Here is a 13,365-nt window from a genome sequence, read left to right as displayed (position 1 = left end):
GCGTGGTGGGCATAGCCACATGCGTAAAGTGAGCGTTCAATGCAATCCTATGGCTGCAGAATTGACGCGATTCTGCAGAAATAATGAACATGCTGCGGATTTTACCGCTATGCGATTGCATGGGAATGTGGTTTTTAGAGTTTCTGCTGTGGCAAACGCAGACACACCAACAGCCGGTGGATAAAGAGATTTAGGCTATGTGCCCACGTTGCGTTTATACGAGTTCCCCCTACTGTTTGGGGCATTTGTATTGTTGATTGCCACACCAGGAACAGTGGTATCCTATTGCCTGATCTTGGCTCTCACTTCCACCTTTTCATCTTTTACACCTGTCTAATTCTGGCATTTGTGCCTGTGGGGGGGGTCTTTCATTTATTATCTTTGTAGACAGCCAATTGCTGTGGATTCTATGATCCCTCCTAGCCTCATGAAGAAGGTCTTTATAGGGAGCAGAGCCATATTATGATTTATGGATGTGCACACCCTGGATTATATTAAATATCCGATTGCATAATGTTTATGGAACTAACAGGTTCAGTACAGGGTGGCATGTTATAATACACTGGTTTGATGTTTACCTTTCCAGGAGGTTGAGTGGTTGTGCCCACTATTGTTTTTAATTATGTTTTATGTTAAGTGTTGTATCATGTGCCAATAAAGAAAAAAATAAAAACTATATTATATTATACATACATACACACATATACACAATACAGACCAAAAGTTTGGACACCTTCTCATTTAAAGATTTTTCTATATTTTCATGATTATGAAAATTGTACATTCACACTGTAGGCATCAAAACTATGAATTAACACATGTGGAATTATATACTTAACAAAAAAGTGTGAAACAACTGAAAATATGTCTTATATTCTAGGTTCTTCAAAGTAGCCACCTTTTGCTTTGATGACTGCTTTGCACACTCTTGGCATTCTCTTGATGAGCTTCAAGAGGTAGTCACCGGGAATGGTTTACACTTCACAGGTGACTACACTTGGTGAGGAACTAATTAGGATGCCCCAGCCGGCCAATGGTACCTAAAGGGGAAAGGTCCTACGGCCACTCCTACAGGGGTGTCTGTGGCAGTAATTTTTTTTTTTCCCCGGTGGACACCTGGAAGCTTTTGTCCCACCCTCCTTCCCTTATAAGTGGCTAATGGCCATACTAACTGGCGGGAAAATGTAAATTTGTAAATTATATTGTAGTTTAAAAAAAAAAAAAAAGTGTGTGTATAAATAAGTAACCATAGTTAACTTTATTAAGTCACAGCGGAAGAAGCGGAGGAGGGCAAAGGTCGTAACCACTCGTTGGGCCAATTCACCTGTCGATCATGGACAAGAGCTCGGCGTGAGCCGCCCATTACGAAATGTAATTGCCTTTCTCTGCTTATGTAATTAATAAATTGTGACTGACCTGTTCAACCCACCCAGGCCTGTGTGTTTCATTGCGGGATTGGAGGGAGTGGGGGAAGGCACTGGTTACGACACGCAAGTCTCCACAGTCAAGGTGAACAGATGGACTCTACATGCCTGGTTCCCACCGTGAAGCATGGAGGAGGAGGTGTGCTGGTGTGGGGGTGCTTTGCTGGTGACACTATTGGGGATTTATTCAAAATTGAAGGCATACTGAACCAACATGGCTACCACAGCATCTTCCAGCGTCATGCTATTCCATCCGGTTTGAATTTAGTTGGACCATCATTTATTTTTCAACAGGACAATGACCCCAAACACACCTCCAGGCTGTGTAAGGGCTATTTGACCAAGAAGGAAAGTGATGGGGTGCTACGCCAGATGACCTGGCCTCCACAGTCACCAGACCGGAACTCAATCGAGATGGTTTGTGGTGAGCTGAACCGCAGAGTGAAGGCAAAAGGGAGAACCAGTGCTAAGCATCTCTGGGAACTCCTTCAAGATAGTTGAAAGACCATTCCCGGTGACTACCTCTTGAAGCTCATCAAGAGAATGCCAAGAGTGTGCAAAGCAGCCATCAAAGCAAAAGGTGGCTACTTTGAAGAACCTAGAATATAAGACATTTTCAGTTGTTTCACACTTTGTTAAGTATATAATTCCACATGTGTTAATTCATAGTTGTGAAGCCTTCAGTGTGAATGTACAATTTTCATAGTCATGAAAATACAGAAAAATCTGTAAATGAGAAGGTGTCCAAACTTTTGGTCTGTACTAAAAAAAAAAAAAAATATATATATATATATATATATATATATATATATATATTTTTTTTTTTTTGCACACACATCTTATTAGTTTTGGGCGTAGTGTGCACAATTGCTGTAGTTGTGTCATCATACCAGCAGCATACTATGAAAAACCTCAAGATCTCACTAGTCATTTCTTGACTTTGTGGCTATAACTAAGAATAATGCTGCATATCGCTTCTTTGATAGAGGGTCTTTCCGATCTCAAGAGGATACTCATGGAGACAGATAATCCCAGCTATTGTTCCCAACATAATGGACGTAGCCATCTGACATGCTTGCCACCCTTGCCATGCTCCAGCCCCATACAACAGCCTTGTACATAAAGCCTTAAATCAGTATTGAAAGGCCTGTCCACCGCTATTTTTTTTTTTGGTACTTTTTGAAACTAATCACAACATATTTGAAAAACATTTCTATAATATACTAATGTACCGACCCTCATCTGCTCATATGCATCACTGCTCGGGCCCCCACTGGTCTCCTTATATCTTCCTCCAGAAGGGATGGGCATGTGACTACTGCAACCAACTAGTGTGCAGGATTGGCTGCAGCGGTCACATATGCATATGACCAGAACAGGATGCCAGTCTCTGCCAGATGAGGAAGTGAGGAGTGATCCCAGGTGGGATTGTGGACGATCAATAGATTAGTATAGTTTTGGGGGGTTTTTTGCCTGTAGACCTCTGAACCAAGTTGGTTGTTGGTGACCGGTCGAATGGTTCTGTAAAATATTCTCTGGGATGTACTAAAGCCTCCTTATCTCAGGATCCTATCCATACCTCTAAGTGTAAGCCTCCTGCTTTACAGCTGCCATTAATGATAAAACATCCTGTAGGATCAGCTCTTACCTTACAGTCACAGCCCCGCTGATAGCCAATGTCCGGTTGAGTGAGACTCTTTATTTGGAAAGGAGACAGACTGCTCCAAAGGACATTAAGCCAACAAATGCCAATACTGACTCTGCCGTCATAATAGCTGCCTTTAACAAACCAGAGGGAAAAAAGAAAAGTGAAAAAAGTGAACAGCATGAATCAGCGGGGCCTATATACACTCACAGTACATTATCGGTTATTTAATGGTTAAAATTCCAAAGTGATTGTAAAAACGAGCAACTTTGCGATTTACGTCTTAAAGGGATTTTCCTATCTAAATTGATAAGTCTGTAATCACTGACTCCACACTTTTTCCCCAGATCATGCACTGTGTGCCACATGGATTTGCCAGTTTCTGAGCCGGGACTGGGAATATGAATGTTACATACTCCAGGCCAGAGCCCATTTAGTGGGTGTGGCCTCGCGCCATACAGGCCGTACCCCATCTAGTGACGCGGTTGTCCAGTGGGCGTGGCTTCACCCTATAAGTGTATGGAGCGAGGCCACGCCCACTGGACAAGCTCTGGAGTCCATATAACGCATACATACCTACCCATCCAGGCTCAGAAGACGGTGAGTCTCCACAGTGCTCAGTGCTTGTGCTGGGGGGGGGGGGGGAAATTGCAGACTTCATTTAGCCCAGACAACCTCTAAAAATACTCAAGAGCGAAGGAATTTCTAATTTTATTGGAAATGGCTTGTTGTCGAGGATACCGACCACCTCTGCAGTCTATCAGATCCTGAGAGCATGTTTGTCCTGTTTGATAGGGATCTGGCCTGTGCATGGAATAGTAATAGAAGACAACCCAATGAGTTTTTGGTCTGATCCTGGGTCAACTCCATACTGTTATCTTATAGGCCCCGTTTCCTCAAGACTGGTGCTGTTCACGTCGATCTTGATGAGGGGGATGTATTGGTGTCGAACTCGCCTGATATATTACGGAAGGAAGATTTGTGGTGTGATGAATTTGATAACCATGCATGTCCACGCCCTGTCCTGTCCCAACTATCCACCCATTTTTGCGATGCTGGCTAAAACTGGTGTGAAAACACCAAAAGTCGCATTTTTTTTGGCGCAACTCTGTATACTGATTTCTGGCATAATTGTTTTGATGAATCCGGGCCTATAGTGTTTTATCCTTAAAGGGCTAGATACACAGGAGGCCTTCCTCTGCTGAGCACTTGTGCATCTCTTGTAGAGGGCACTACTAGACTCCTCTAGCAGACAATAAAAGATTGCCAGTCTTAAATTCAACATGCCGGATCCTTATCCTTCCAACATCAACAGTTGGGAGAGTAGTCGGCAGCCCCCAGCATACAAATTAGCCCCCCTATCTAAGCAAATTCAGCTGATGTTAGTCTACTCTGCATGTGGGCTGGATATAGACCTTAGATATGGTAATTATCTATAAAATGCTTGTTGCCTTCCTACCCCTTTGTGTTACCAGCGGAACCAAAGATCAAGCATGTTAAACTCCAACATGCCTAATTCTTTATTCCCCAACATCGGCCATCGAGGAAACCCTAAAAGGCCCAAATACACATTGAAATTCCTGCAAATCACTCAAAGTAGTGGACTTGTCCCAAATTTATATAATAAAACCAATTTCTTGATGGCTTCTGAGTGTAATCACCCGAGTCTGAACAATGTATTTTCTCTGTACCTTGTAGCTCTACTTCTACTTTATTAGTTCAGAGTAAAATTCATGGCATCACACATAGGATAATATAAGATAGGGTTAAAGAATTCAGATTTATATTTTCCCTTAAATCAATAAAATATGCTTTGAAAATATAGTTTGAGATATACAAGTGCTTCTCACTAAATTAGAATATCAAAAAGTTAATTTCAATAATTCAATACAAAAAGTGAAACTCATTATATAGAATCATTGCAAACAGAGTGATCTATTTCATGTGTTTATTTCTGTTAATGTTGATGATTATGGCTTACAGCCAATGAAAACCCAAAAGTCATTATCTCAGTAAATTAGAATACTTTATAACACCAGCTTGAAAAAAATGATTTTAACATCCGAAATGTTGGCCTACTGAAGTGTATGATCAGTAAATGCATTCAATACTTGGTCGGGGCTCCTTTTGCATCAATTACTGCATCAATGCTGCGTGGCATGGAGGTGATCAGCCAGTGGCACTGCTGAGGGGTTATGGAAGCCCAGGTTGCTTTGATAGCAGCCTTCAGCTCATCTGCATTGTTGGGTCTGGTGTCTCATCTTCCTCTTGACAATACTCCATAGATTCTCTATGGGGTTATGGTCGGGCGAGTTTGCTGCCAATCAAGCACAGTGATACTGTTTGTAAACCAGGTATTGGTGCTTTTGGCAGTGTGGACAGATGCCAAGTCCTGCTGGAGAATGAAATTTCCATCTCCAAAGCTTGTCGGCAGAGGGAAGCATGAAGTGCTCTAAAATTTCCTGGTAGACGGCTGCGCTGACTTTGGTCTTGATAAAACACAGTGGGCCTACACCAGCAGATGACATGGCTCCCCAAACCATCACTGATTGTGGAAACTTCACACTGGACTTCAAGCAGCTTGGATTGTGGTCTCTCCACTCTTCCTCCAGACTCTGGGACCGTGATTTCCAGATGAGATGCAAAATTTACTTTCATCTGAAAACACCTTGGACCACTGAGCAACAGTCCAGTTCTTTTTCTGGACACTTATGGCATTGTCTATTGGTCATGAGAGGCCTGACACAAGGAATGTGACACTTGTAGCCCATGTCCAGGATACGTCTGTGTGTGGTGGCTCTTGAAGCAATGACTCCAGCAGCAGTCCACTCCTTGTGACTCTCCCTCCAAATTTTTGAATGGCCTTTTCTTAATCCTTTCGAGGCTGCAGTTATCCCGGTTGATTGTGCACATTTTTCTACCAAACTTTTTCCTTCCACTCAACTTTCCATTAATATGCTTGGATACAGCACTCTGTGAACACCCAGCTTCTTTAGCAATGACCTTTTGTGGCTTACCCTCCTTGTGGAGTGTGTCAGTGACTGCCTCTGGACATCTGTCAACTCAGCAGTCTTCTCCATGATTGTTGAACATACTGAAACAGACTAAGGGAACGCTTAGGAAGCCTTTGCAGGTGTTTTTTTGATAATTCTAATTTACTGAGATAAATGACTTGGGTTTTCACTGGCTGTAAGCCATAATCATAAACATTATCAGAAACAAACACTTGAAATAGATCACTAATGACTGTCCGCAAGGACAGAGTCCTCTCCCCTCTGTACCAGTCTGTTATTGTAAATTCGTTTACTGTAAATGATATCTAAAACTTTGTATGTAACCCCCTTCTCATGTACAGCACCATGGAATTAATGGCGCTATATAAATAAACTATAATAGGAGTTTCAATTTTTGTATTGAAGAACTGAAATAAATTAACATTTTGATATTCTAATGTACTGAGAAACACGTGTATCTGTAGTGTCGGCTCAGAATCCCTGCACTCACTGTAAGACGTTGCAAACTGAGTGGTCATATTACAGACACTAGATTAGCGTTTTCCATGTGGACTATTGCTTTGTCTATTGAGACCGCCATTACTCAGAGGCAGATTTCTCCCAGTATTTTAGGTTGGAGATAGTGATGAGCGAGTGTACTCATTGCTTGGGTTTTCCCGAGCATGCTCGGGTGTCCTCCGAGTATTTGTTAGTGTTCGGAGATTTAGTTTTTGTAGATGCAGCTGCATGATTTGCGGCTGCTAGACAGCCTGAATACATGTGGGAATTTCCTAACAACCAGGCAATCCTCACATGTATTCAAGCTGTCTAGCAGCTGCAACTCATGCAGCTGCGTCTACAAAAACTAAATCTCCGAACACTAACAAATACTCGAAGGACACCCGAGCAACGAGTATACTCGCTCATGACTAGTTGGAGAGTATGGGGGGGGGGGGGCGCTCATTCAGATGACTGATCAGAAACCGCCTCTAGCTCATTAGAAGTTGGCAAACATCTGTAGGTGCTGTGCTTTTGAGTTGAGAACAGCTCATTGAAAATATACAATCATAGGGGAGGGTTGGGACTGTTGAAAATTATGTGGTACAAAAATATTGATATTAGTCAAGTCTATACCAACTGGTTCACCAACAGATTTCTCCACATATGAGAAAACGGACGGATTATTCTGATCAAACTTTAAAGTTTCTCGTACATGGAGAGGGAAAAAAAAAAAAATATATTGTTTCTTCACTTTGTCAGTCCATGATATTTGGACCGCTCTTGGATGTCATCTGAGTGCAGACTTGCATTTCCGATTTTGATTGGACCCCGCGGAGAAAAATCTGACATGTCTCTGATTAATTCCACCAACCGGTCGGTCAGAGGAAAAAGCATCAGACATGCACAGCCTCATAAAACATCATAGGCACGAGTGCTATCCATGAAAACCACAGAGCCCTCGTCCGAGAAAAATCAGTTGTGTGCACGAGCCCCAAGAATGATATTCTTTAAATGGAACCAGTCGTTGGTTTTGACCTTACCCCACACAAAGTATCACCAGGATATAGGATCTATGGAGACTTCTTAGGGGCCCAAGAAGATTTAACATCAGCGAGTTCATGACCCGTTTTCTGGGAGCCTTTTGGACATTTACAATTATGTTAGTAGAAAATGGGTGGCTAATTGAATCTTATGAAAAAAAAAAAAAAAATTATCTTTATACAAGATCTTACCTGTTAGGAGATATTCCTTTTTCTCCAACGTTATTCCGCAGAGAGAAGATTCAGCTGAGGTGTACACAAAATTAATATCTGTCACGTTGTCGAATCCTTTGAACATCTATAAATATATTAATTGCGTTATTTAAAGTAAAATTAGTGTAATTGGTTCATTTTGGGAAACGGAACCATTTTTGTTGATACAGTTTTGGGGTATGCATGAGGTTTGGATTTATTGTATTTGTTTTGGAGAATTGTGACACCCAACGATCATTCAATATGCTTGTTTGTCAGCCTGTTTAAACAGGCTGACAATCTGGAAAAAGGTTTCCTAGGTTTTCCAATTATTGACCCATCTAAATGTGTTGTCATTAGCAATAGAAAATAGAGGCCAGTGACATAGTAAAGGTTAATAGTAGCACAAAAAAAACCCCCAAACATTAAATACCTTGATCATTTTGATCTCATACTGGATAGTAGCGCCAAAAGAATTTGGGGAGGGAATAGTCTTTTCTCCAATCACTCTTGCACGAATCACTAAAGTAAAGGAAATATTTGTAACAAGGGTTAATATTTAGATTTTGCATAAAAAGACTGTACTTTTCATTCTCACATGCGGTCAGACTATAAAATGTCTGGAGAATATTGTGAACAGGTTAATTTATTAATTGAACCCATGCACGTGCTGTAACGCCGCACCACGACAGACTAAGTTCACTTGTGCTGTACTGAGTGAGCTCTTATCTCACTGCAGAGCTGTGTGTGATCAGGAGAGAATAGTGTCTGTCATTACACCTCACTCTGGTAACGACCCCTTTTATTCAGCTATGGAGGCAGATTCTCAGTTGTGTAGTGTCACGACAATGTAAAAATGCCATGGTCTGAGTAATTTTCAGAAGATGCCATGGTTCCAGACACTGCGATTTCTCTCCCCCTCCCACCTGCTAAACAGCTGTAACGTGAGACCAGCATGCCAGCAACCTTCACTGAGGAGTATTATGGCTTTAAACTGAAAGTACAAGTAGAAGCACATGGAAAAACCCAAGGTTCCTTTGTCCTTGCAAATGTAAATATAGCACCGATTAATAATCAAAGTGGGACAAATACATTTTTAACATGTGCTTCGGTAGAACCATCATCCAGCGAGTTTTCTAGGTTCCAGAACCAGCACAATTGAGAAAAGGATTACTACGTAACTGGGTCACACAGCTACCCCATGTCTAAGCTTAAACGGATCCCCATGCCACGCTGAGCATAACACTGGTGTCATGTTTCTATGAGGTTCATACACCGAGAGATGTGCGATCATATACTCAAGAAAGGAGTGTATTCCACAGCTCTGCCCACCCCATGAGGTCAACCGGTGGGGGCAAAGGGATAAAACTCAGAGGCCCAGACAAGGGGGTGTCTTGCCGGGAGATTCAGCTACGAAAGGCTGTGCAATCAGATCTGAAGATTTTAGGGGAAGGTCCCCTCCCCTAGCCACAACATGGTGTACCATTGAATGATATGAAAGAACCGCAAGTCAATATTCTTCTGTTAATCCCTTTTTATTTGTAATAGTTTGTACATACGATACTTGTCTACTTTTACAAGATCTTTTTGTAAGTTTCTAAACACTGCCTACCTTTTGGAGTAAAATATATAAAATTACTAGCTTCGTTTCTCTTTGCTCTATAACGTACTGTCACATCCTCTGAAGTGAATTACGCTACTAATTTGGGTTGGCTCCTGACCCGTTATTAATTAAGGAATCGGAGCTGGTGGCAGCGGATTTGTCCTTTGCGTTTGGGAAACCTGGTAACGATGGACGGCGTTGATAATTATTGTTCCCACCTGAGTGGGAGTAGCTACATCGCCCTCACTGCAGTGTGCCCATTAGCCAGTACAGAGTAAGGGCAGCCTTTCTGGCGACTTAATATCCTAGGTGCAGTACCCTGTCTGACCTGAGGTTAAGGGGGCGCCAGAGCTGCAAGTTCCAAACCGGAACTGGGAAGTGGGATATAGACAAATCCCCTTCAGAAAGAACTGGGGCAACTAAACAACCCTGGTTCATGACATTAGTGTGAGCGGTGGGGATGATAAAGATATCTTCCCAGGGATCCCTGACATGTATGATCTAATTCTCTGTCCCTTAGTATGATGGCTGTCATTCTTCATACATTTTAGTCACATTTATCAGCTTAGACACATTTTTAATGGACAGTAAATGAGGAGGCTGTTCTGTTTATGTTCTGCATAATTAACTTTGCAGGCAATTAGACACCAATTAAACCAGCTGAGGTTATTGCTTCATTTTCCAAATGGAGACATATGTCTATGTCATAGCAAGTAATGTCTTTTCGGAAAAAAAAGTTATTCTGGAAGCTTTTTTCCCCCAATCACCAATACCTATTCTCACAGTACTATAGCATCAAGGTGACTTCTCTGAACCTAGACTTGTAAAATCGGTACATTTCCAGGCCTCATCACCGTGTTATGTATTGTTTGCCATAGCCTGCACTATGGTTTAGAGGTGTCTCATACTATATATAATTATATTAAAGAGGTTGACATCTCAGACACATTCTGTGCATAATATTAGATGTACGTCCCACCACTGGGATCCACATTTACTCCGAGAATGGGGTTCCTGTTGCATCATGTCCAAAATGAGGACCTAGCTGCATATGCACAGCCACATCTCCACTAACTGTACCATAAATGTTTGTGAAGGGATTATTTAAGTTATAACATACCTATAGCCAAAATAAAATGGTCAATTTTGCTTGTAGCTTACACATAGACCTATATTAGGCCATGTTCATGAGACCCATTCTCGATAACTTCCATCGATTCTCCAATAGCGCTAAAAACACTTCAAAATAATGCAATGTGCACAAATTAGGATTTATCTGTTTACGACTTGTATGTTTGGACCGTGCTTTGACCGTGTTTGGCTGGTTTCACACTTGCGTTTTTGTCCGCTGCGTTTTAGCGCTAAAAAACGCATGCGTTTTTTCTATACTTAACATTAAAAACGCATGCGGTTTTTTGCATGCGTTTTGATGCGTTTTTGGCAACGCATGCGTTTATGCGTGCGTTTGTTTGCAGAAATGCAACCTGTAGTAATTTCTAGCGGCGTTTTTTTGCCGCAAAAAAACGCATGCGTTTATTCGCGGCAAAAAAATGTATTGCTGTCTATGTAAACGCATGCGTTTTTAAGCACATGCGTTTGCTTGCGTTAAAAACGCATGCGTTTTTATAGAAAAGCACAAGAAAACCCTAACCCTAGGGTTACTAGGGATCCTAACCCTAACCCTAGCTATTTCTGTTTATAGTGGGTTTTCTAGTTGATTTTGATGATTGGCAGCTGTCACACACTTCTCAGCATGCGTTTAAAAAACGCAGCGTTTGCACGCGTTTACATGCGTTTTTTCACCACATGCGTTTTTTTTAAAAACGCTGCAGATCAAAACGCAAGTGTGAAACCAGCCTTATACGGACGTCTGCATGAGCCCTAAGTGAGTGGTTAATGAACAACATGTAGCCTCAGATGGATGCTTTTAATATTCTTTACTTAAAGAGGTTGTCCACTACTCTGGACATTGACCTATCCTAAGGGTACCTTTACACAGTGCAATTTTGATCGCTACGACGGCACGATTCGTGACGTTGCAGCGTCGTATGATTATCGCTCCAGCGTCGTAGACTGCGGTCACATGTTGCAATACACAGCGCTGGAGCGATAATTTCATGACGTATTTGCGATGTAGAAGCCGTTGGTTACTGTGCGCACATCGTATACAACCTGTGTCACACGATGCAATCATGCCGCCACAGCGGGACACTAGACGACGAAAGAAAGTTTCAAACGATCTGCTACGACGTACGATTCTCAGCGGGGATCCGGATCGCAGTAGCGTGTCAGACACAACGATATCGTAAATGCATCGCTGGAACGTCACAAATCGTGCCGTCGTAGCGATCAAAATTGCACTGTGTAAAGGTACCCTAAGGATAGGTCTTGAATGATAATCGCTTGGGGCCAGACACCCAAGACCCCTGCTGATCAGCTGTTCTTGGCAGCTGCCTGTCGGAAATATCTCAACTGTATAGCTGCTCCATCTTCAGATAGTGGCTGCGGCAGCATAATGCACATCCGGAGGCGGATGGGCATTACTCTGCCGAGGCCACTATCAGAAGCAACAGTAGTCTGGCAAGCGAGCTTTTCTGTCCAAAGGCCACTGACACCAAGAACTGGAAAAGTGGGGGGGGATTAGTTGTCAGGTGTCGGAGTCTGACCGATTAAACATTGATGGACTATCTAAGGATAGCTCATCAATGGGAAAGTATTGGACAACCTCTTTAAAGATATATTAAAACCTCTAATATCCAAAGAGTCCCAATCGTGAGTAAATGTTACTCAGTCTATAGATGTTTATCCCAAATGGCTTGGTGCTCAAGGAGCAATGGAGACAGTTGAGGGCATCACTCAGATATTTTGCATGGAGGTCCACAGAAAATCATGGACATGTGAGTGGCCCCGTAGACTATCACAGGTACTATACACAAGAACACAAATAGCACTCCTATGTAAAATCAGGTTTCTAAATGAGGCCTTAGTTATGAACTATGATTTTAGCTGAATCAGAACCATTATAGTGTTGATGGCAGAAATGAGCTGACGCATTGACAGGACTTTGGTCCAGCCTGTTTGTCATTAATTCTGTGCCTGCTGGATGGGAACCCTAAAAGCCGCCTTCTACCCAACAGCATTCAAGACTCCTCTTTTGATTAATCAGCTTGGTGCGACACCAATGTTGCAGTGTGATGCACATGTGATGTCATTCCAGCCTGGGTAATTAAAAGACGACCAATGGAAGCAGATATGTAGAGGGCACTTTTTCCAGGTTCCCGTTCAACGGCCAAGGAATACTGACAGTGTTGCTGGAATTCATTTGCTCATCTCTAGTTGATGGACATCTGGGGTACTTGGTGGCTTTCTAGATGGTGCTGTGTTTTGGCAACCGGAAACTGTTACAGATTTCTGTATTGGTGTTATTAAAAGGATAATTGTTTCTGTAAGGTGGTATCCGAAATGAGAAGCAGATGTACAAAAACCCACCATGAGCCCCATCAAACTTACTATTGCAAAGTTAATAAAAATTCCTCGGCAGCGGTGAGACAAAAATGGAATCAATAAATACACCTGGTGTTAAAAAAAAAAAAAGCTACAGTATATAATGTACCTGAAATAGGTTTCCACCAAATAATTGGAATGGTCCAAAACAGAAACCGGAAATAAAATAATTAATCCTAACTTTATGCGTAGAATGTTTCCAGGCAGCCGACATTGTGAAACCTCACCCAATGTTTTTAGCTTTTATTTTATAAACGTATTAATCGAAACTCCCGTTGGCATAAATATAATTACACTTTGGAGATGTATATTAATAATAGTGAACAATGGTCCAATTATAGCATCCTTTATTGTAGTTAGTAGGTGTGTTGTTGTGCAAGTCATGGTAATTGATAGTGTATAGTACTATATCTATGTGCAGACAACTAACAATTAACGTGTATGATAGTAATAGACAGAAGAT

At 41.8% G+C, this 13,365-nt stretch overlaps 2 protein-coding genes across 2 annotated transcripts in view; one reads left to right on the top strand and one right to left on the bottom strand.

Moving 5' to 3' along the window:
* SYN2 (synapsin II) overlaps positions 1-13,365 on the top strand; it is a 386,089-nt gene that overhangs the window by 173,251 nt on the left and 199,473 nt on the right. The gene's annotated exons all lie outside the window — the stretch shown is intronic.
* The window catches only part of TIMP4 (TIMP metallopeptidase inhibitor 4), a 36,630-nt gene that overhangs the window by 3,826 nt on the left and 19,439 nt on the right, over positions 1-13,365 (bottom strand). Inside the window, exons 3-5 of the mRNA XM_077276419.1 lie at positions 8,229-8,317; positions 7,796-7,901; positions 3,073-3,203 (exon numbers count right to left, since the gene is read on the bottom strand). Coding sequence (XP_077132534.1) covers positions 3,073-3,203; positions 7,796-7,901; positions 8,229-8,317 — 326 coding nt within the window. The remainder of the gene's footprint in view (positions 1-3,072; positions 3,204-7,795; positions 7,902-8,228; positions 8,318-13,365) is intronic.

This window comes from Ranitomeya variabilis, chromosome 8, assembly GCF_051348905.1.
Source record: "Ranitomeya variabilis isolate aRanVar5 chromosome 8, aRanVar5.hap1, whole genome shotgun sequence".
Classification (NCBI taxonomy): domain Eukaryota; kingdom Metazoa; phylum Chordata; class Amphibia; order Anura; family Dendrobatidae; genus Ranitomeya; species Ranitomeya variabilis.
Note: the sequence above shows the minus strand (reverse complement) of the source record. Positions and strands in the feature narration are given on the sequence as shown.